The following is a 21,582-nucleotide window of genomic DNA, read 5'->3' as shown; positions in this document are numbered from 1 at the left end:
TGATATTTACAGTACGAACGATAATGGAAAAACATATGGAAAGGAACAAGGAAATAATCTTCATATTTTTGGATTTGGAAAAAGCTTATGATACAGTTAAGAGAAAATATGTATGGGAATGCCCACTGAAAAGGAATGTACCAAAATCTGAAACATTATATACAAGAAAAAAAAAAGGTCTCAAGCAAGGAAGTGCACTGTCACCATTATTGTTTATTATATTGATGGATGAAATCATAAAACGTGTAAAAGAGAGTACCAGTAGTGATGAAGAGAATGCTTTGGTATTTGCAGATAATGTGGTGGAGTTTGGAATGGTAAAAAAAAAAAAAAAAAAAAAAAAAAAGTAGTCATGCACTGTGGAAAAGAGAAAAAGAGAAGCCAAATGAACATAGATGGAGAATGGTTAGAGAATGTAGAACAGTTTACATATCTGGGTAGCATAATTAATGGAAGTAATGAAATCAACGCTGATATTTTTTTTTTTTGCTGTTTGCTTCACGTCGCACCGACACAGGTAGGTCTTATGGCAATGATGGGAGATGAAAGTCCTAATAATGGGAAGGAAGCGGCCGTGGCCTTAATTAAGGTACGACCCCAGCATTTGCCTGGTGTGAAAATGGGAAACCACGGAAACATTTTCATTTTTACGGACAGCCAAGTGGCCATTAAGGCACTAGAAGCAGTCTGGATAATATCCAGAATTGTCTAGTATTGCCATTTACTTCTCCTGAAGCTCTCAAAGTACAACATTGTCAAAATAATATGGGTACCAGGATGTGCAGGTATAGAAGGAAATGTAAAGGCAGGTAAACTGGCTAGGAAAGGGGCAGAAACATATTTTGTAGGCCCAGAACCTGTATGTGGGATTTCCTATGGACAAGCCCGACACTACATAGGAAAATGGGTACTAAAGAAACAAATGAAGAACTGGAAAAATACTGCAGGATGGAGGCTTGTCAAGGAACTGATAAAATGAGCAAACAAGAAGCATACTAAAGAACTATTGAAACTCAGCAGAGAAAATATAAGATGGGTAGTAGAACTGTTGACAGGACACTGCCATCTGAAAAAACACCTACATAGAATTGGAGTAATAAGAGACAATACATGTAGGAAATGCAATGCAGCAGAGGAATCAGCTGAACACATACTTTTAGAATGTGAGGCGCTGGGTAGAATCAGACTCTCCACTCTAGGACTACCAGGTGAAGAGAGAGAAAAAATCCAAGAAGACCCGGTAAGAACAACCTGCAGATTTGTGAAGGGAGCAGGTATATGTAGGTGGGAATGAAGGAAAAACATGGTGGCAAAAGATCTTAGAGGTCGACGCTAATTAGGAACTAATATTTAGAGGCCCCATGAAGAAAAGAAGAAGAAGAACCAAGCAGTAGAAATGAAATTTTTAAGAACATCAGTTAAAAATACAAAAAGAGATAGAATCCAAAATATTAAAATCAGAGAAGAGCTAAATATAGAACCATTAGTAGAGAACATACAGAAAGCAAGACTGAGATGGTTCGGACATGTAAAAAGAATGGGAAAGGAACGAGTTGCAAGAAGGGAATTAGAAAGAGAAGTTAAGGGAAAGAGAACAGTTGGAAGACTGAGAAGAAGGTGGATAGATCAGATTTGGAAGGACATTAGAGAAGCTGGATTGGATGTGGCAGAAGTAATGGAGCAGGAAAAGTGGAAGGACAGAAAGGAGTGGAGGAGGCTTGTTAAGTACACCCGGGCAACTGGAGTGGGACACTGATGATGATGATGATGATGATGATGATGATGTCAAATGGACTGTATTGTTATTGACCTATCTAAGGCGTTTGATAGGCTAGATCATGGGAATCTACTGGTAAAAAGGAGTGCAATTGGCCTAGACAAAGGAGTGACTGAATGCGTGGCTATATTTCTAGAAAATAGATCTCAGAGAATTAGAGTAAGTGAATCATTATCTGATCCTGTAATCATTAAGAGGGGAATTCCTCAAGGCAGTATTACTGGTCTTTTATGTTTTTTTATACAGTATATATATATATATATAAATGATACGAGTAAAGAACTGGAATCAAATATAAGGCTTTTTATGGATGATGTTATACTGTATACAGTAATAAATAAGTTAATAATGATAATTGCACCAGGAGGTATACCTCAACTCCGCACGTTCAAAAGAAGCGCCTTAACAAACCCCTCTATCGACCGAAAGGTGAAACTGATACTACATAAAGAAGATGTCACCACTGAAGTATTAAGTAATTGTGTTATTCTGAAGTTGCCTAAACTGACTGGTTTTATTTGCTGTGTGTTTGTTTACATCAAGAAGTTTGGACATTTTTCCACAGATGTCACTACCAAAAAGCTATGGTTATGCACTCTGGTGAAAGGTAAAGGAAGTTGTTATTGAAATAAATTTTGTGTTCATGGGTTTTCCTTAGTAAATTAAATTTCATTTATTTTTCTGATATATTTCAAGGTTTGTAACACTTATTTCTCAGTCTGCCAGTTTTGAAGTTAGCCAATTGGAATTTTCTGTAATTATTTCTCAGCCTATCACAGGCTTCTTTTTGGTTCTTTGCATGTAACTTTTGTGTCTGCCAATAAAATTGGGAGGGTGTGTCCGGACTAGTCCAGAATCCTCTCGAACTTTCCCTGAGGGTATATAAACTGCGGCCTTTCTGGCTACCTTGTCTCATTGATCGTCGTCTTTCTGAGCATGTGTGTTAAGGCAGGAGGCGGGACGCCTCATTCTTCGGCAGGCAGAACATCAGCCAGGTAATGACTGCCAGACTTAGTTTTCTGTAGCTACCTCCGCAGGCTTCTCCGACGGGAAGGTCCTAATTTTTTAACTATGTAACAAACCTTTTCTAAATGTAAATTTTTGTTCGACTAATGTAAAATTTCATTAAGTCCTTAACTGTAAATCGGGGATAGAGAGTGAGTTACCCTCTTGAGCTCCCCTTCAACTTGGTTTGAGGTGACTACAATTTCATAACTGTTTTCTTTCCTGTAATGTATTAAATTAACTTTCATTCGAGTCACCTCAGTAGCTCAGGATTATCCCCTGTATCATCGGGCCAAGAGCCCGGGTAGGATTTTAATTCTTCATTATTTAGGAGTGCAAGTGTACGCCTCCATTCAGTTTGTGTTAGGGCAATTTATTTAACCTGTTCTTTTTCCCTGTGTACAACTATTTCCATTGTAAATCATGCCTTGTGAGGCCAGAGAGTGTAAGATTTTGATGTAATGTTGCCTTGAGTAGGCTGTAAGAAATTGAGAGCATGTAAGCTATTTCATAAGTTTTTGCAATAGTGAGGGGTGCCTCAGGAAGGCTAGAGATTGTAATTTTTGGAGCAAGTGCTCTTGAATTGGGGGATTTCTGCCCTTGACTGCATTATTCCTCATTTTGAATTGTAAATTTTGAAAACTTGAGCTTTTAGCTCAGAACTTGTAAATCGAGGGCTTGAAGCCCAAAAGTGTTAAATTCCCTATTCTGGGGTGTTCCACCCTTGTTTGGCGTTGTACCTGAGATGTCATTTTTAATTTTCCCCAAGTGAATAATAATAATAATAATAATAATAATAATAATAATAATAATAATAATAATATGATGATGATGATGATGATGATGGCCTCAGCTACCATGTGCAGACATTTCAATTTGACGCCATCTTGCTGTCTGCTCATCAATTTCAATGTTCCATTTTACTCTAGGCCTACTAGATGGCAGACGAAGTAAACAAGATCTCTCTTGGGCGTCTGTGGCTGAGATTTTAATGAATTTTGTCAGGTAAACACCAAATATGTCACCAGAGATCTTTTACATGCTGACATTGTATGACATGGAGTGTCGAATGGACTTTTTTCCTCCCTTCAAATATCCGACTACCTCTGGTGGGTTTGAATCCGCTATCTTAGGATCCGGAGGCTGACACTCTACCACTGATTCACAGAGCCAGCTAATAAGTAAAATAAGTAAAATAAATAAATAGACCTCGACAATGTTGTGAGATTGACAGCAGGTGGTGATACACAGGGTGAAAAGTCAGGTTGTGAGTTTCACAAAGAGAAAAAGTCCCCTCAATTTAATGACTGTGTTGATGGGGTGAAAGTTCTTTATGGGGATCACTGTAAGTACCTAGGTGTTAATGTAAGGAAAGCTCTTCATTGGGATAATTGCATAAATGGGATTATAAAGAAGGATTACAGATCTTCACATGGTTATGAGGGTTTCTGGGCTCAGAACTTGGAAACACTGAGCGCTGACCAGATCACTCTAGCCGAGTGTGGTATTGCTTCCAGGTTTTGGTTTCCTTAACCAATGCCGTTGTTCTTTGAAGGGTCAGAATTCTTCATCCTTTAATTCTAAGAGAGGCTGCTGAACCTATTACTTTGTCCCTTATGACAACATTTAACATCATCATAAGCAGAGCTGGAAAGTAACTGCGGAAAGGTAATCAAATTACTATTATATTCTCAGTAATTTTTACTGGTAATCATTACTTTTTACGAAATGTTCTTAAAATAAAATTGTTTACTTTCCAGTAATCATTACATTCTAGTAATTGATATACAGAACATCACACGGAAGCACAACCAGGGGAAAAATAAATGATGATAAAGATAATTTTTTCAGTTCTATTACAATGGAACATGTAACTTCACCAGTTCTAGATGAGATACTTCCAAAGACACCATTCTTATATCAACGATGTTCTTAAAATTAAACGCAGATATTGCTTCCCGTTCCCCTGTTGGTCATCTTTTCACCAGATGCAAAGATTTACTTTCCCCCAGAGAAATCGAGGCTTAGCGATGAGAATTTTAAAAAACAATTAACTTATTTGCAAAGTAAATTGCAAATTATTTGAAAGTCATTAACTAAAACAAAAATGATGGAAAATGATAATTTTGAAAGTTCCAAGGTATCCTGTTCAGTCTCGCCTAGTGATGTCTCTATGCTAAAGTAAACCAATACAAAATGAAGTAATTTTTTTGCAAACTTTGTATTGCAAACTTTGTATTGCAAACTTTGTATTATGCAAGGGGGAAGTCAGTGATTTCCTTAAGACTAGTGTTCTGTAAAGTAATTCTAATTGTGCTTATAATGATTACTTGTTGAAAAAAGTAATTTTTAACTATAATTGAGTAAAATATTTCTCAGGTAAATGAAATTCAGGCTGATTACATTTTTCTTGTACTCTTCCCACCACTGATCTTAAGCTAGAGATAACAAATATTAAAGCCAAGAGAACTGCTTTTGGTACAAATAAGTAGGAATAATGGAAAGAGGATATTTGTAATTATGAGATGAATTCTACATGAATACACAAAAGTAATCAACTTCAAAGACAGGGAGGAGGGCAAGTTACGCAGGAGATTATGAGAACCTTATCTCTCTCTCTCTCGCTCTCTCTCTGCATGATAGTCTAAAGAGAGAAAGAAGCAAAACCACAGGATCCACACTCAATCTCTAGTTCACCCACCCATTCTCATGACAATAACGCACAAACTTATTTCCCAATTGAGTCATTATTAGGTCCCTACTTAGAACTCTAATGAAAGGATTGATACAGTCACTATCCTAGCGACATTAAGGGAGTCCCTCAAGGATGTTTATACCTTCAAAACACGTCTGGTAATTCTCTTCTGTAACTCTTAAAATGAATGAAGGAATGTTATAATTGAAGCATGCTGACTCCAACAACATATCTTGGTGGGCAGTTAATAGTTTTCATTTTGTTATTATAAATCTATGAATCATTGCATCCACATCGTTTACACACAAAATAAAAATCAAGAATTGTCTAAAACACTCTTTCATGAGTGACAAAACCCTTACCTGACATTATTTTTAATGTCTTGAAACTTGGTGCTCCCCCAGTACTTTGCTTCAATGAACATATTTGCAACATTCTTGGAGCTCAGGAAGGTGAGACTGTCCCGCTGGAAGGTCGCCCCACTACAGAGAATGATCATGTACAGCAAAAATATCATGAGGTCGTACATCATGAAGCCGAGTTGTCGTCTCTTCCGAGCTCTTACTCTAAGGAACTGGAAATAGTAAAAACCAATGTAATACTGATTTCTCACACAGTTAGTGCATATTATTTTCCAATGTTACAAAAAATCTGAATTTTTGAAATAGTTTTTTATTATTGTTCTAAAACAACTCCACAAATAAGGAAAATATAAAATATTCATAATAAATTTACACAGACAGCTCTGATTACATTTTTGTAATGTGTGTAATGACTAGAAGATTCCGGCCAATTTCTTGTTTTGTTTAAAAATTTTCATGCACTACCTCTATTTGGAGTAGGTACACTTGAGCATTTGGTTGAAAATGACCTTCTAATGTCCTTGTAAGAACATGCAATTGCATATAAACTGCAGATAAAAATTCTTTGTTGTAATGTATGTGTTTCTCTTTGTGGAATAATAAAAACAAGATCAAAGCATGAAAATGCTTTAAAACGTGTGTAAATTTAACTCTGTGAAGTATCTAGATCAGGGGTTCTCAAACTTTTTTGTTTGGTGGTGCACTGTTTTGCTTTATGGAATAGCAGAAAGTATGGGCCCTACCATCAGGTTTGAGACTCATGGCAGCCAACCAGAAGAAGTAGATGCAGAAAAGAAACTTAGATATGAACCAAGAACAGAATATTTTAAAACATACTTTGTCAGATAAAATAAATCATATATGTTCTATCAATTTACCTATCTTCTACCTACCTACCTGTCTCATCATCATCATCATCATCATCATCATCATCATCATCATCATCATCATCATCATCATCATCATCATCATCATCATCATCATCATCATCATCATATCATCATCATCATCATCATCATCATCATCATCATCATCATCATCATTTCCCTTTATCCAGCTGTAGCCAGGTAGGGGCAAATATGGTTCCTCTCCATTTTCTTTGGTCTTTCCACCACTCCTCCTCCAACACTGTGTCCCAGTCCAGGTTTCTTTTTATAATACTGCGTTGGATGGTATCCTTCCTTCTCAATCATGGTTGTCCATGGCCTCTCCTTCCTTGGATTTGCATTTCCATCACCTTTTTTGGCATTCTATCGTCGCTCATCCGCTTTATGTGCCCAAACCATCTTAGTCGGCTCTTCTCTATTCTATCATTCATTTTTTCTACTCCAATTTCTTCCTGGATTTTCTCATTCCTAATTTTGTCTCTTCTACTTTTCTGTATCATACTCCTCAAGAACTTCATTTCGGCTGCCTGTATTCGACTCTCATCCTTCTTTGTCATTGTGCAAGTTTCTGCTCCGTAAGTTGTTATGGGTACGTAATACATCTTGTACATAGTATCCTTTGCTTCCGTTCCCATAACATGTTTCTTACACTATGATAGAAACAACTTCCAGCTTTAATCCTTTTACTAATCTCAGCATCCAGTCGAGCATTCTCCATTAATTCACTCCCCAGGTATTTAAACATTTCCACTACTTCCAGGGGCTTGTCTTCAAGTCTAATCTGACCTTTCTCTTCTTTCTCCCCTATAGTCATAACAAGAGTTTTACTCTTTTCTACACTTATTTTCAATCCACATTCTTCGATCTTCCCATTCACCACATTCAACTGTTCTTGAACCTTCCTGTCGTCTTCTCCCCAAATCACAATATCATCTGCAAATAACATCATGTTCATTTCTCTTCCTCCATATGCTACTTTTGCTGTTCCCATGATGTCATCCATTACTATTGTAAACAGGATTGGTGATAGAACACTTCCCTGTCTCAGCCCACTAGTTATTTTGAACCAACTTGTCCTGCCAACTTGTGTTTGCATGCAACTACAACATTCCTTATACAATGCCATGATCATTTTTATTAATCCCTGTCCAATTCCTTTTTTCACCAGCCTGTCCCAAACTTTCGTCCTGGGGACACTGTCATATGCCTTTTCGATGTCAATGAATGTCATCACCATATCATTCCCTTACTCCCAATGCTTTTCTACTAGTTGTCTCATAATGAAAATGGGCTCTATTGTTGACCTTCCACTTCTGAAACCAAACTGATTTTCCTGTAGCTGATTCTCAACCCTCAACCTTATTCTACTTTCCATTATCTTGGCAACATGAGATATTAGAGTAATTCCCCTGTAGTTCTTCAAAACTTTCTTATCACCTTTCTTGAAAATTGGGATGATTATTCCTTTTTGCCAATCCTCAGGGACCTCCTTATTCTCCCAGACATTCCTGAGAACCCGATATGTCCACTGCAGGCCTACAGCTCCAGCTGCCTTTATCATCTCCACTGAAATTTCATCTATTCCAGCAGTTTTTCCATTCTTCATCTTTCTTACTGCCATTTCAATTTCACTCATTGTAATTTCTTTATCCATTTCTTCATCAACTAATTGCCTTTCCTGGTCATCCATTGAATGACTGTCATCTGTTCTTATGTTCAGCAGCTTCTGAAAATACTCTCTCCATCTATTTCTTATTTCTTCTGGCTTTGTTAAAATTATGCCACCTTCATCCTTCACAAATCTGGTGTTTACTTGATCTCTCTTTTTGTTTCTTAAGATACCATACAGTAATTTCTTGCTGCCCTGCGCATCATCTCTCAATTTCTGTGTGAATAAGGCCCAGCTTTTCCTCTTTTCTTCCTCCACTACTTTCTTGGCCAAATTCTTTGCCTTCACATATTTTCTCCACATATTTTCTTCTACCTGTCTATCTATCTATCTGAAAACATTTATAATATTTAGTTTGATTGGCACCAGAGGGCCCATTTCACCTTTCATTGAGGCCTTCTGCAAACGTTTTGATTACTGAAGATTTTCATGATTGACATTGCAAGCATTTTACTGAGGAATCCCATTGGAATAACCAATCCTGTGTGCTATTACATCACCACTGCCTGAATTACAAAAAAGTCCAAGTATGTATATTAATGTGTGACTGCTGAACTTACTCTGATGTACTATAGTAATCTAATAATATTATTGGCTTTGTGTCCTACTAACTACTATGATGAGTCTTCATTTGAATGATGTAACTGGCAGTTCCGCGATCACAGCTCCTGAGCAGCATGATGATGGGCCCAACAGGGAAAGAAGCATGGCTTCTCAGGTCGTTAGCAAGGGAAATCCTTGCTTGAAAATGGGAACCTGGTATGTTCAAACTATGCTCTGAGCAGGCAAACTAGAAAATGTTAAAAGGGAAATGGAGCAATATGGACTTGATATAATTGGAATAGCTGAAACATGATGAAGAGAAAAAAGTGAATTTGAAAGTGGGAATTACAAATTTCTCTGTTCACGCAAGGAAAAAGGACAGGGTGGTGTTGCTTTCATTATGAAGTTGAAGTTGTAGACAATAGGCTAATTATAGCTCATTTTTCAGTAGCTCCTTGGATATAGTTACCATCCAAGCATATATGCCCACTTCAACCAGTGATGATGAAGAGGTACTGGAATGAAAGGTACTGGAATGCTGTAGTTGGAGAGCGGAGAGAATGAAATATGTAATTTTGGTTCCGGCACAGAAAATGCACGGGGTCAATGCCTTCTTGATTTCTACAAACAAGAACATTGTATCATAACTAGTACTTGGTTTACAATACCAGCAAGGCATAGATATACATGGAAGATGCCAGGGGACATCCATCAATACCAAATAGACCACATTCTAGTTAAGCAACAATACAGAAATCAAGTTAAAAAATTGAAATTTAAAAGACCTTTTAGGGAAAAAAATGAGGATGAAATGGAATCTAGATGTATTTTGTAAAGAGGAGACCAAAAAGGAATATAAAATGGCTACTGATACAGAAATATTAAGTGCAAACTCTCATCCAAGTGATGTAAACCAATTGTGGACAAGGATTAAGGTCGCAATAGAAAAGGCAGCAGGTGAATTCATGCGACCAGTTAAAAGGGTTAGCCGTAAGCCATGGATTACTAATGAGGTACTTCAGAAAACGGATGAAAGGAGGAAGTACAAGAATGATCCTTCAGAGGAAGACAGAAAAAAATATTGAATGCTGAAAAATGATATTGACGGATCATATAGAACACTGAAAGAAGAGTGTGGAACTTGAAGAGCCAAGAAACTGAACATCTGGAACAAGAAGGCAAATCAAATTTAGTTTATGAACAAATTAAGAAAATATCAAAGAAACAAAAAGTATTTTGCACAAGGTTGATGAAGGGTAAAAATGGTGTGGTGTTACTGGACTGTTTTGAAGATAAAGAGTCATGGAGAATGTTTGTGAAGGATTTGTACAGTGTAAAGGTTTCATTTGCTTGGATACCAGTAGCACTTGATGACAGAATGCTGGAAGAGGATGGTATAACTAATTATAATCATTATAAAAAATCAAAGCCATTTTATTCACAGTGCTGATGGTAGTACTTATTATTGTAATTAATCATAAACGTACAGTCATATCAGCTCACTGAGCATGAGGACAATTAATTATAATAATAAATGCTATAACTAGGCTAGAATTTGGAGTTGCCCTTAAATAAGTACACGACAGAAAGTGTCCGGGGTTGATAATGCTCTTGAGGAGCTTTTCAAGAACAGTAGTGAAAACTGCGAACAAGGCAAATGAGCAGAGGACTTTTACTCTTCAATCATCATACCTACTCAAAAGAAAACAACTCCTACTGGTTGTAATGACTATAGTTTAATCTTTAATCACTCACACCTCTAAGATATTCCTCCATATCATAACATGCAGAATGGAGAGTTACATTGAGCAGAACCTTGTAGACCTTCAGTTTGGTGTCTGCAGAGATTTGTCTACATGTTACACTACACTGTATGGGGGAAAGATAGTTGGGCTGCAGAAGGAATTTGTACGTATGCTTCATTGATTAAGAGAAAGTGTTTGCTAAAATGCCTTGGAACAAACCTTTTCCACTTCTCGTTGAGATAGGTTGCAAAACGTACTGCATAGAATTGACACAGTTGGAGAACACTCATTGCAGGGGCAAACCTGGCATTAGACTGAATTACTCTAAGAAGAAGAACTACTTTTACGGTTTTTGGAGATGCAAAGGTGCCAGAATTAAGTCCCATAGGTGTTCTTTTCCATACCAGTAAATCTACAGACACGAGTCTGATGTATTTGAGCATCTTCAAATACCACTGGACTGAGCCAGGATCGAACCTGCCAAGCTGGGGTTAGAAGGTCAGCACCTCATTCGTCTGAGCCACTCAGCCCAGCTATAGTTATCTCTTGTTGCAGTACTCTTTGTCTCCATGGCAGTATTAAAATAAAAATCACTAGAATGATCGAGAAGATGTTGATCGTTCATATCTACACCACTTTAGTTTTCAAGAAAGCACCTGTGCAAAAACAAGATTTTCAGCACTGACCAACATTATAATATGAAATGGAAGAGATTACTTTCTACAGATTAAGAATTGTGGCTGTGTTTGTCTGTGTTTCTTTCCTGTATTGAAAAACTGCATAAAAGTAAACCACCTTACACCAACTGAGAGAGGATGAGGAGAGAAGAAGAGGTAACTGGGAGTCAGTGGTGAGAGAGAAGGCATTTATGGACAGACGACAATGGCAGAGGCTCATTCAACACCACCCTACCCGGCAAGCTGGAGGGGTTCAGCGAAGTAATTTTCGGGCACTCTTGTGTGTTGCAGCACACCCTCTGAGAACTGCTGGTCAAGATAAATGAGGATAAGTCAAGATCATAAGTTATGTGCAAAGCCATGCACTTCAACTGTGGGAGTAGCTATTCTGGCTGGCATGTCTTACCATGCCAAATATGCAACATGACCATGAAAATCATCACTGTATTTGGTAGAGAGCAGAAAGCTGCAATCCAACACTGTGTAATATCACCACTACCTGAAATGTTTCTCACGTCACGAGTAGAGCATAGATCTCCACATTGAGAACTTAAACATCAAGCACAAGCAATAACATAAAAATGGCATGATTAGTACTCACACCAAGCCACTGCTCGGGAATGGGTTTATACTCTCTTTCCTGTCGCATCTGGATCAGTTTCATTAAATGCTCTTCTGACATCTCAACACGGTAGTTCCTTGGCAGCTCAATTTCGAGAGGAGCTCCAGTCACCATGTCCACTTCCTTTGCTTCTGTCTAAACAACAAATAGTCTGATTTGTTGATATGGGAAGGGCAATAAGACAAAAACACACAAGGCAGAATACTTACATAGTTTTGAGAGAGAACAGAGAACCATCTAAGAGTTGAAGGTATTTAGTTGAGATAACAGCATTTGATATGGTATATAGGAACATACTTATAAAGTTTGATTATTTATTTAAATTTATAGAGTGTCAATAAGTCAGGAACACCAAAATCTGAATAAAAGTGAGAGAGAATGAGAAGCTCATTTGACTTTATTTAACCGTAGAACAGTTGGGCTGAGCCTCTGAGACCCAGCAGTATGAAAGTTTGCAATTACTGCAAGGCCTCAGCATTCAGAGGGTTGGTCATCTGTAATGGTCATAGGTATGCATTGCAGTTCTTATCTAGAAGCTTTACCAGTTACTGGCAGTCTTTTTCTGCCATTTGCACAAAGTAGCAGTGGGTCTCTCAGGCTCAGCCCGATCATTGATGTACCTAATTCTGTCCAACATGTGGACAAGGTTATTTTCTGTGGTTTAAGTTTCAAAGCTCTTACCAGGTTCATATCTTCAATGTACAATAGAATTAGCATTTCCATGAACTTCCGAACATAGCCGTATCAAGTTGAAGGATTTCAACATGTGAAATTGGAGAAATGTTACACAATGATGAATATGATGTTTCAGACGCTGACCCAGATTTCAGATAACCAGCGTTCATGAATCCAAAAGTGAATTTAGTGATGGAGGAGGAAAAGAGGTGACATCAGAGATGCAACTATAGTCATTTCCTGGGTTACAGTGATTACAGAGGATTTGAATCCAAATGCAGGTAGTTCTCCTCATTATTTTGTTGATAAAGACAGAAAAAACTAAGAAATCTGCTCCGGCTGGAACTTCTTTAAGTGTTATATACATGTTACATTTTGTTCGGCATGTTGAGGATCAGTGTGTTCATTTTTGGAAAATGGTCTTACAAACAGATATAAGTTATTAAGTCACAAATGTTCACATCAGTGTGTGTTTTAAACCCTAAATATTACACTAAGTTTCGGTTGACATTTTTGAATTTGTTATTAAGTCAAGGATTCTAAAAAATGTTTCCAGGGTATCGATATTATAACATTTTATTGTAAAATTTAGTGAAAATGAATCACTAAAAAGGTTTAGATAATTGTTTTTATGTTGTGTCGACCAGACCTAGCCCAACCATTCACATTACGTTTTCCATCCGACTGTTCTAGGGTTAACTGTAATCCAGAACACAACTACTTCTTAACGCTTACTCTGCCTTGTTGCAGAGGTGGCTTGCTGACACGTCGACTTCCATGTGTCAGCAGTGTTTAGAGGGTATCTTCCACTGTAATCATGTCATCGTGCAGCATGTCAAGCCTTAGTTACTAGGTCACCTTCATGGATGGTAGCCATCAGGCTTTAAATCCTGTGTTGTCCTTGGAGCTGAATTGCTATCACTACACAGTAAATGTCCATGTCGTCAGAGTCACATTGATCACAATTTATCAACAACTGGTGCTACATCAGATGTTTCAGAATATTCTAGTTAAAAATGTGATGCAACCTACTAAGTCTAAATCTTCACCCCCACGGCATCTATTATATGCTCTGATTTCTTGTGGCTGGCTAGCACTCCATTCTGTACATCACTGATGAGTTGTAGTCTAATAAATGTTTGATTTTAGGCAGAGTAGCATTTTCCAATCAAAAAGGACTGTTGGAACTTGATGCCACTTCAATTAAGTTGTGTTTATCCTGTGCTTCATGTCTGGATATGTACTGCAATTTACAGATACAAGCAATCCCAAGTGCTTGAATTTGTTTCCTCTATTGAGAACAGCAACATCTACTTCAGTGGGGTCATCATTCTGTTTTCCACACTTTCGTTAAGTAACAGTCTGTATACACCCAATCTCGTCTTCCAATACTGGATTAGCTGTTAAAGGCTTTAACAAAATTCCCACATGACCAAGACACCATCAGTGAAGATCAACAATGATGATAATTACACTTGTTGTTTAAAGGGACCTATCATGTAGGTCATCAGTCCCCTTAACAATGTTTAAAGCTGTTGTGTCTGACACTCAGCAGAGATAGTGTTGAAGGAAAAGATGGATAAGAGAGGGATTTGGTTCACTCTGTAGTAGTTGATGAAATATAGACTCACAACTTTAATCATAAATCATAATCATAAATGCTTGAGTGTAGGCAAGGCTGTCTAGCTAGCGTTAATCTGCCGAGATATTTATTGTTCATGGATCCACATTTCTAAACTCTTATAACATAATGATTGTGAATGGCACCAAAGAGTTGCTTCCACTATTTACAAGGACAAGAAATAGAAAGAATAACCACAACAAAACTTGGTCTTAGCGAAGACCAGAGGTGCTCACGCTGGGCATTCTATCCCGCGGACATGAATGAGCGCAGCGCATGGTATTCAACCACAGTGATGTTGCGGCTACATCAGAGGCCGTAAAGGTTGGGCAAATTTCTCCTGTTCACTCTCGACCACTGCCGCCATACCCGAGTTTGAAATGGAGACAGAAAATAATGAAAGAAAGAGGGCAAAAATCCATGTCATTTTCAATTTATGTTGTAAGAAATAAGTTATTTATGTTCATTGCAGTTTATATATTTTGACTGGATACAATAAAGAGTTAGGCCTACAACCTCAAATATTTTGATAATGTATGTAATGAATTACAATTTTCACTGTTACATTATAAGAGGTGCTTTACAAACATTTTAAATATAATACGGAGTTAAGGTGGATAAGCTGTTGCTTATTGTTGTTTGGGTTTAAATTATCTGATAAACTCACCAACAATCCAATCATGCTTACCAGGAATAGCATCAATGAGGTTATTTATTTGAAGGCATCTATCTGGTAGATATATTTATGTTGTCGTATCTTAATCTTGGATAGTAAATGTCTGTGTCCTCATTCGTGATGAAACTCTCTCTCACCATTTAGAGGCTAGCTATTATCAGAAATTGTAATACTATTTTCAGAAATTCAGTTAACAGGAAAAGTCACACAACACTACAATACTGTGCAAAAATAATTGTTGCATTATGTAATTATATTCATTTTTGCTTAATGAATAACAGGAATTTTACTCTTTTTAAATGAAAATACTGTCATTTCCATGCAAGGAATTGTAAATCCTAGCTTGTACGCTTAAACCCTGTACCTTTGTAGATGGTAACACAAACATTATAACATGTCAGTTTTTTTCGAATGAATAAATATAAGAAAATAAAACTGACTGTTTATATCGAGAGCAGTATAAATCAAACTGGAATATCTTGAAAAGGTCAGATTTTTGTTGTGATTATAGAGTGTTAATTTAAATAACATATCCCGATCAGAACTTGGGTGAATAGGGAGGAGAGCGCTTCATAATCACAATTGAACGTCAATGCTCCTTTGCTTTCCTGCAAAATGTGTTCGCTCTCTCACTTCATTGTGACGCATGCTTGTTACATAAGCTGCCTGCATTTACATCATGCCAGCCCGGCCGCACTGGGCTAGCCTCAACAGGCACACAGCTGAGCACCTCTGGCCTAGACCATGGCCCTCTTCATGTAATATTAAAGAGAATGCTATATCAAACATCATCACAGTCAAAGAAACTTCAGTCAAATTTAATTTCCTTCTGTAGAAGTAATACACATCAATGTGTGTGTGTATATATAGGAGCTTTATTCTATGTCATCACAGTTCACTGACTCAGTCTGCTTTGACCTTCTCCTATCTGTTACACCATTCCTACTTATTTTCATATGACCCTGTTACCTATCATTTTGAAGCCTGTACAATATAATGATAATATATATGCCTTTGCTGGCGAGATGTAGTGTTTACAGTACACTATGACTTCTGGTATGGGCTAGAACAAATTTGTTACTTTCATTGACCTGTCTCAGTCTCATCCTTGACTTTGACAATATGAAAGTGACTGAGGTAGGAGTGATGCTAGTAATACCATTCCTTATGCAGCCAGCCCCTGTTATGAATGGTGTGAAAATATCACTCATAGGGTTGGTTGGTGCATGAATTTCAGTGGGCCTGGCAGACTTATATGTAACAGCAACTTTTGGCTCAGTGAGGAAAGCAACGGGAAACAACCTCACTTCTCGATTCCCTAGTACGCTTCTTTAGTGATGCCTAAGCTATTTATGACAGCTTTTGGCAGAGCTGTGGAGAATCAAACCAGCCTTCGGGCTGAATACCCAACATACATACAACGTGTACTATTTATAAGGCAAGCCTTTGTAATCGTTACACTGAGCAAAGCAAGGTAGGACAGCTAGTGTGTGTATTTTTTCTAGTTGTAGTAATCAGCATTGCCCAGATATTTGCTGAATGTTTACCTTTAAAATTTGTATTGCCTGTTAATTATGCGTGAAGTGAATTTTGTAGAATTCTTCATTGAGTCATTGAATGATATTTTATGATCTATTATGTAATTTTAGTTTTAGAGTTGTTTATATGTATTCAATTTCAAGTTTATTTCATTTTTGAGTAAAATGTGGAAGCCTGAACTGACTGGGAAATATTTGATCCTTTAAAAAAAAAAGTACGTATGTATTTACCCGTCATGCTATAGGTATGGTGTACACAATTTCAGCTGTCATGAAGAATGTCACCAAAAACTGTGGATTCAACACTAATCTTGGTCATTTTAGACTGTTTATTTTTCACCACATCTCAGCCCCTGTCCCAATGAAGGCTGAACATTGGCTAGTGTGTCAAGATTCATTTCAGCAACACATAAACAATGGATTTGACATATACATATATATAGGTTATTTTTAATTAATTTTACATGTCATCCCCTCCCATTTCTCACCCGTAGTGGGGGTAGAGTTTCTTACTTCTATAGTATTCGTATGTGTACCAAGTTTGGTTGAGAGCTATGCTGGAACATACAATAATCTTGGGTGTTTTCTGTCTCATCACTTCCCACTCCCCATGCTGATGGGATTGTACTTGGACTTAGATGATGTCCGGAATGTCACTGTTCATCCCAACGACTCTGAAATCTGTGGGTTCGAAAATAACATTGCTCCTTTTCAATTATTCTTACATGTCATCCCCTTCCAATCCCTACCATGAGGGGTAGGAATGTCTCACATCCATAGTAATATTTTTTTAGATAGTAAATCAAATGTGTACCAAGTTAAGTTGAGAGCTATGCTGGAACGCACACATATATCCATAATCTTGATCATTCTGGACATTCTTTTTCTTCTCAATCCCCATGCCAATGGGGACTGAACTTTAACTTAAACGGTAAGTGGAGTGTCACTATTCATCTCAGCACTTAACTCCCTCCCCGAGGGGTGCTAGGTGTGTCTAACTCCCACAGTATTTGTTCCCAGGTAGTAAGTCATATGTGAAGGAAGTTTGGTTAAGAGGTATACCAGAACATACCCACATACATCCATAATTTCAGTTATTTTTGCATTCATTTTCATCCCTTCTCAACCTCCATTCCCATTGCAGTATGACTTAACCAGCATCCAGAGTGTCACTGTTCAACTCAGTGTCTCCGAAAATTATGGATTATATTAGTTGTTTTTGATTATTTTTAATTTTCATCCCTCTCCTAGGGGTGCTTAGTGTGTTTAACCCCCACAGTAATTTTTCAGATAGTAAGTCATATGTGTACCAAGTTTAGTTGGGAGCTATTCTGGAACATACAAACATACATCTGTAATCTTGGTAATTTTGGATATTTCCTCTTTCACCCCTAATCAGTCCCCATGCTGATGGGGACTAAACTTGGATTTAACGAAAACTGGATTGCCAGTATTCATCTCAGTGACTCCAGAAACTATGGATTCTGCATTAATATTGGTAATTTCCCATTATTTTCATATTTCACCCCTTTTTCACCCCCACTAGGTGTGTCTAACTCCCACAGTTTTCTTTCCCAAATAGAAGTCATATAAATACCATGTCTGATTGAGAGCTATGCTGGAACATGCACATGTACATCCATAATCCTGGTCATTTTCAGCATTCTTTTTGCTCCTTCTACCCCCCCCCCCCCCCCTATCCCAACTGGGAATGAATTTTGACTTAACATCCAGAGTGTCACTATTCTAATATTTCTACCTTTGCTCCTAGGAGTGCTAAGGATATCTCACCCCCACAATATTTTTCTTTCAGATAGTAAGTCATACTATGTGTGCCAATTGTGGTTGACAGCTATGCTAGAATATACAAACACATAAGTCCATAATCTCCGTCATTTTTGGCCATTTTCTTTTCTGGCCCTTCTCATCCCGTATGGCAATGGGGCCTGAACATTGACTTATCCAGAGTGTCACAGTTCAGTTATTTTTACACTCTCCTAGGGGTGGTAGATGTGTCATGCCCTCACAGTATTTTTTTCGGATAGTAAGTAACATTTTTGTACCAAGTTTGGTTGAGAGCTATGCTGGAACGTACAAACACATTTAAGTCCATAATCTCAGTCATTTTTGGACATTTTCCTTTTTTCACCCCTTCCCACCCCGTATGCCAACATCTAGAGGGTTACTGTTCATCTCAGCGACCCTGAAAACTGTAGATCGATTATTTTAATATTCCATTCCTACCCACCCCATCCCTCGGTGTGCTAGGGGTGGCTTACTCTCACAGTGTTTGTCTACAGATAGTAAGTCATATGTGTACAAAGTTTGGTTGAAATTGCTATAGTGGTTTAGGAGGAGATGTGAAATTTATCCTCATAGCCTATATACTTCCAATTTTATATTATATAGACTCTCCTTTGCTCGATGGGGGCTCTGCCCCCAAACCTTCTGTTGCCCTTCGTTAAGAGTGGGTGATAACTCGTGTCATTCCACTGTTGGTATTCAACATTTTTCACAGTTTCTTAAATATTTTTTCCACATCTAATGCACAGCTATATTCTTCAAACTTGGCAGACCTAACAAAGTTGGTCCTAAGACATGAAGGTACATCTCAATCACAGCATATTGGATTGCTATTTCCAAATGACAGGCACAGTCATGAACCTCCTAGCAAGAAAGGTACTTTATAAAACATGGCGGCACGTTCCCATCCTCCTGTATACAGCATTTCTTATTGGACTGTTATGATACAGCATAAGTTGCTGTCGCTAAGCAACAATCTGTCCATCAAGTCTATCCAATCTTGGTGCGGCTTTGCAATTAAATTAATTACATAACATTACTCATTAAAAAAATACCCATCAGATTTCATTTAAACCACTTCCTAAACCATCTCTGGTGTGATGAGAACAAACGGTGAAATTTTCATCAAAATTGGTTCAGTAGTTTTGGAGTCTATTTGAGCCAAACACACAAACATAGTTTCACTTATATATATATATATAAGTTTAAGTTCATACTACAACAAAACGGAGGAGTGCAATAGAAAAACTAAGCAGACACACACACCGGCCAACTTCATTTTTGATCTTCTGAACAAAATTACAATTCCCTTTTTAAGTACGTTTTAAAATCTATGTACACTAAACATAACTTTGAAGGATATTGATTTTAAACAATGTTCATAACAAGCCGATAAATGTTTCAATATTCAGTCAAAAATCAATAGTTTTTGTCTTTCTGTAAATTGGTAAATTTTTCTACTGTTAACGATGCTCTGCATCTTTGCAAATATAAAGTAGTTATTAATATAATTTGACTGATTTTGTGTGTGAAAGATTCAGTTAGAGGAATAAATAATTATGTGTTTGGTGTTTGTTGCAGGGAATCACGATTAGTGATATTTTTTAAAATTTTATCTTGAATATTTCTGCTGACTTATGCAGCTGAGACCTATATAATAACAAGTAGGGAAGAGAATATAATTCAAGCAAGCAAAATGAAATTACCTAATAAGTAGGATAGGAAAAATGAGGAAAGCCAGAGTGAAAATGAAGATGTTAGAAAGGAAGTCGGAATAGAAAACCTAAATGGAAGTGTCACCGGTTGGTGGGACGGAGAATTGGAACTACAGTGTGTTTGGAAATGTAAATTTTAATTTTTTTTTTTGCAACTCTGGACTCTACTGGAATTTTATGGAAACATCAAGAAACATTGAACTGTATGAACATTTCAACATGCAAAAGTGTTTTGAAGTGTTTTTTTTTTTAAATGTAGTTTTTATGTAATCTGATGTAAAATTTGTAAGGTGATTTATTTTGGAGCATCCTGTACCTACCACACGTGTGGTTTCCTATGATGAAATTTTGGGTGTTGTAATCGTAATGTTCCTGAACTTGTGCAATTGCTAACGATGTTAAAATGACCATATATGGTTACGAGATTTCCTATTGGCAAAAAGGTCCAGGAATCTAGGGTAAGTTTGATCTTATTGGTTGATTGTAATCGGGCCATTTCCGGCCTTGTGGCCGGCTTGGGAAAAACGATGCGTGAGCTCGGCGTCTTTTCCATCCGACCGCCCAAGCGAGCGTTTGCGCTCGAGGGCTGCTGCCCTCGGGAACTCCTGCCTTTCCGAGGTATGTGTTATTTCAGTGTTTTTGCAATGTTTTCTGGTTTCGTTTCATTTAGTTTAATTCCTTTGGTGTTTCATTATTTCTTTGCTTAATGTCATTTTAAAAGTTTAATTTGATGAGTCCGAGTTTACCCTAGGTTCCAATTGCCGTACTTTCAATTCTTTCATCCATTAAACACTTTCGCTTTAAACTATACCTTTAATGTAGCATCACCTTCATTGTTAAAACAAGTTTTATTTTAAGTTACTTAAGTATGTCTTGTTTCCGTGTCGTGGAACTGTATTATGTAAAACTTTCTTGTCATTTCTAATATAGTTGAGCTAGAGGGTGTTTCTTATAAGTCTTTTCTCCCCCATAACGTCATACGTTTCCATGGACCTCGATAAGGGCTTCCCAGCACGTTCCTCATCCTGTCTTAGTTGTCATTTTTAGGCCTGTAAGTGTTCCCTGTTTTTGGTTTATATGAATTCTCCGCCACTGCGTCATATTTCTACCTCCTTATTCAGATTAAGTATTATCTTATTTATTACTGGTTATATTAATTGTTATTATTATTATTATTATTATTATGGTAACCGTGATTGTCCCGAAAGAACGTTACATTTGATTATTTTTATTTATGTACGCGCTCCAAGTCGCGTGGTTACAGGAAGAATTGGTAAGAATAAACTAAACTAAGATGGTTTCAACATGTCAAGAAGATAGAGGAGAAAAGAATACCAAAACAGATGATGGAGATGAAGTTTGAAGGAAAGAGAGTGAGAGGGAGACTAGAACAAGGTGGAGTGCAAGACAAAGAAATCTGGAGAGGGACAAAATGATCAAAGAGGAATGGTGGAAGGAGAGAGGAAGATGGAGAAGTGCCATAAATGCCTCAACCTAGCAGGAGCTGGACAGGCTGAAAGGCACTGGCCTTCTGACCACAACTTGGCAGTTCAATCCTGGCTCAGTCTCGTG

General features: G+C 37.4%; 1 protein-coding gene across 1 annotated transcript in view; it reads right to left on the bottom strand.

The window, feature by feature from the left end:
- LOC136879384 (polycystin-1-like protein 2) overlaps positions 1–21,582 on the bottom strand; it is a 421,935-nt gene that overhangs the window by 131,911 nt on the left and 268,442 nt on the right. Inside the window, exons 23-24 of the mRNA XM_068229099.1 lie at positions 11,962–12,117; positions 5,840–6,051 (exon numbers count right to left, since the gene is read on the bottom strand). Of these exons, the coding sequence (XP_068085200.1) occupies positions 5,840–6,051; positions 11,962–12,117 (368 nt within the window). The remainder of the gene's footprint in view (positions 1–5,839; positions 6,052–11,961; positions 12,118–21,582) is intronic.

Source organism: Anabrus simplex, chromosome 8 (genome assembly GCF_040414725.1).
Source record: "Anabrus simplex isolate iqAnaSimp1 chromosome 8, ASM4041472v1, whole genome shotgun sequence".
Taxonomy (NCBI): domain Eukaryota; kingdom Metazoa; phylum Arthropoda; class Insecta; order Orthoptera; family Tettigoniidae; genus Anabrus; species Anabrus simplex.
Note: the sequence above shows the minus strand (reverse complement) of the source record. Positions and strands in the feature narration are given on the sequence as shown.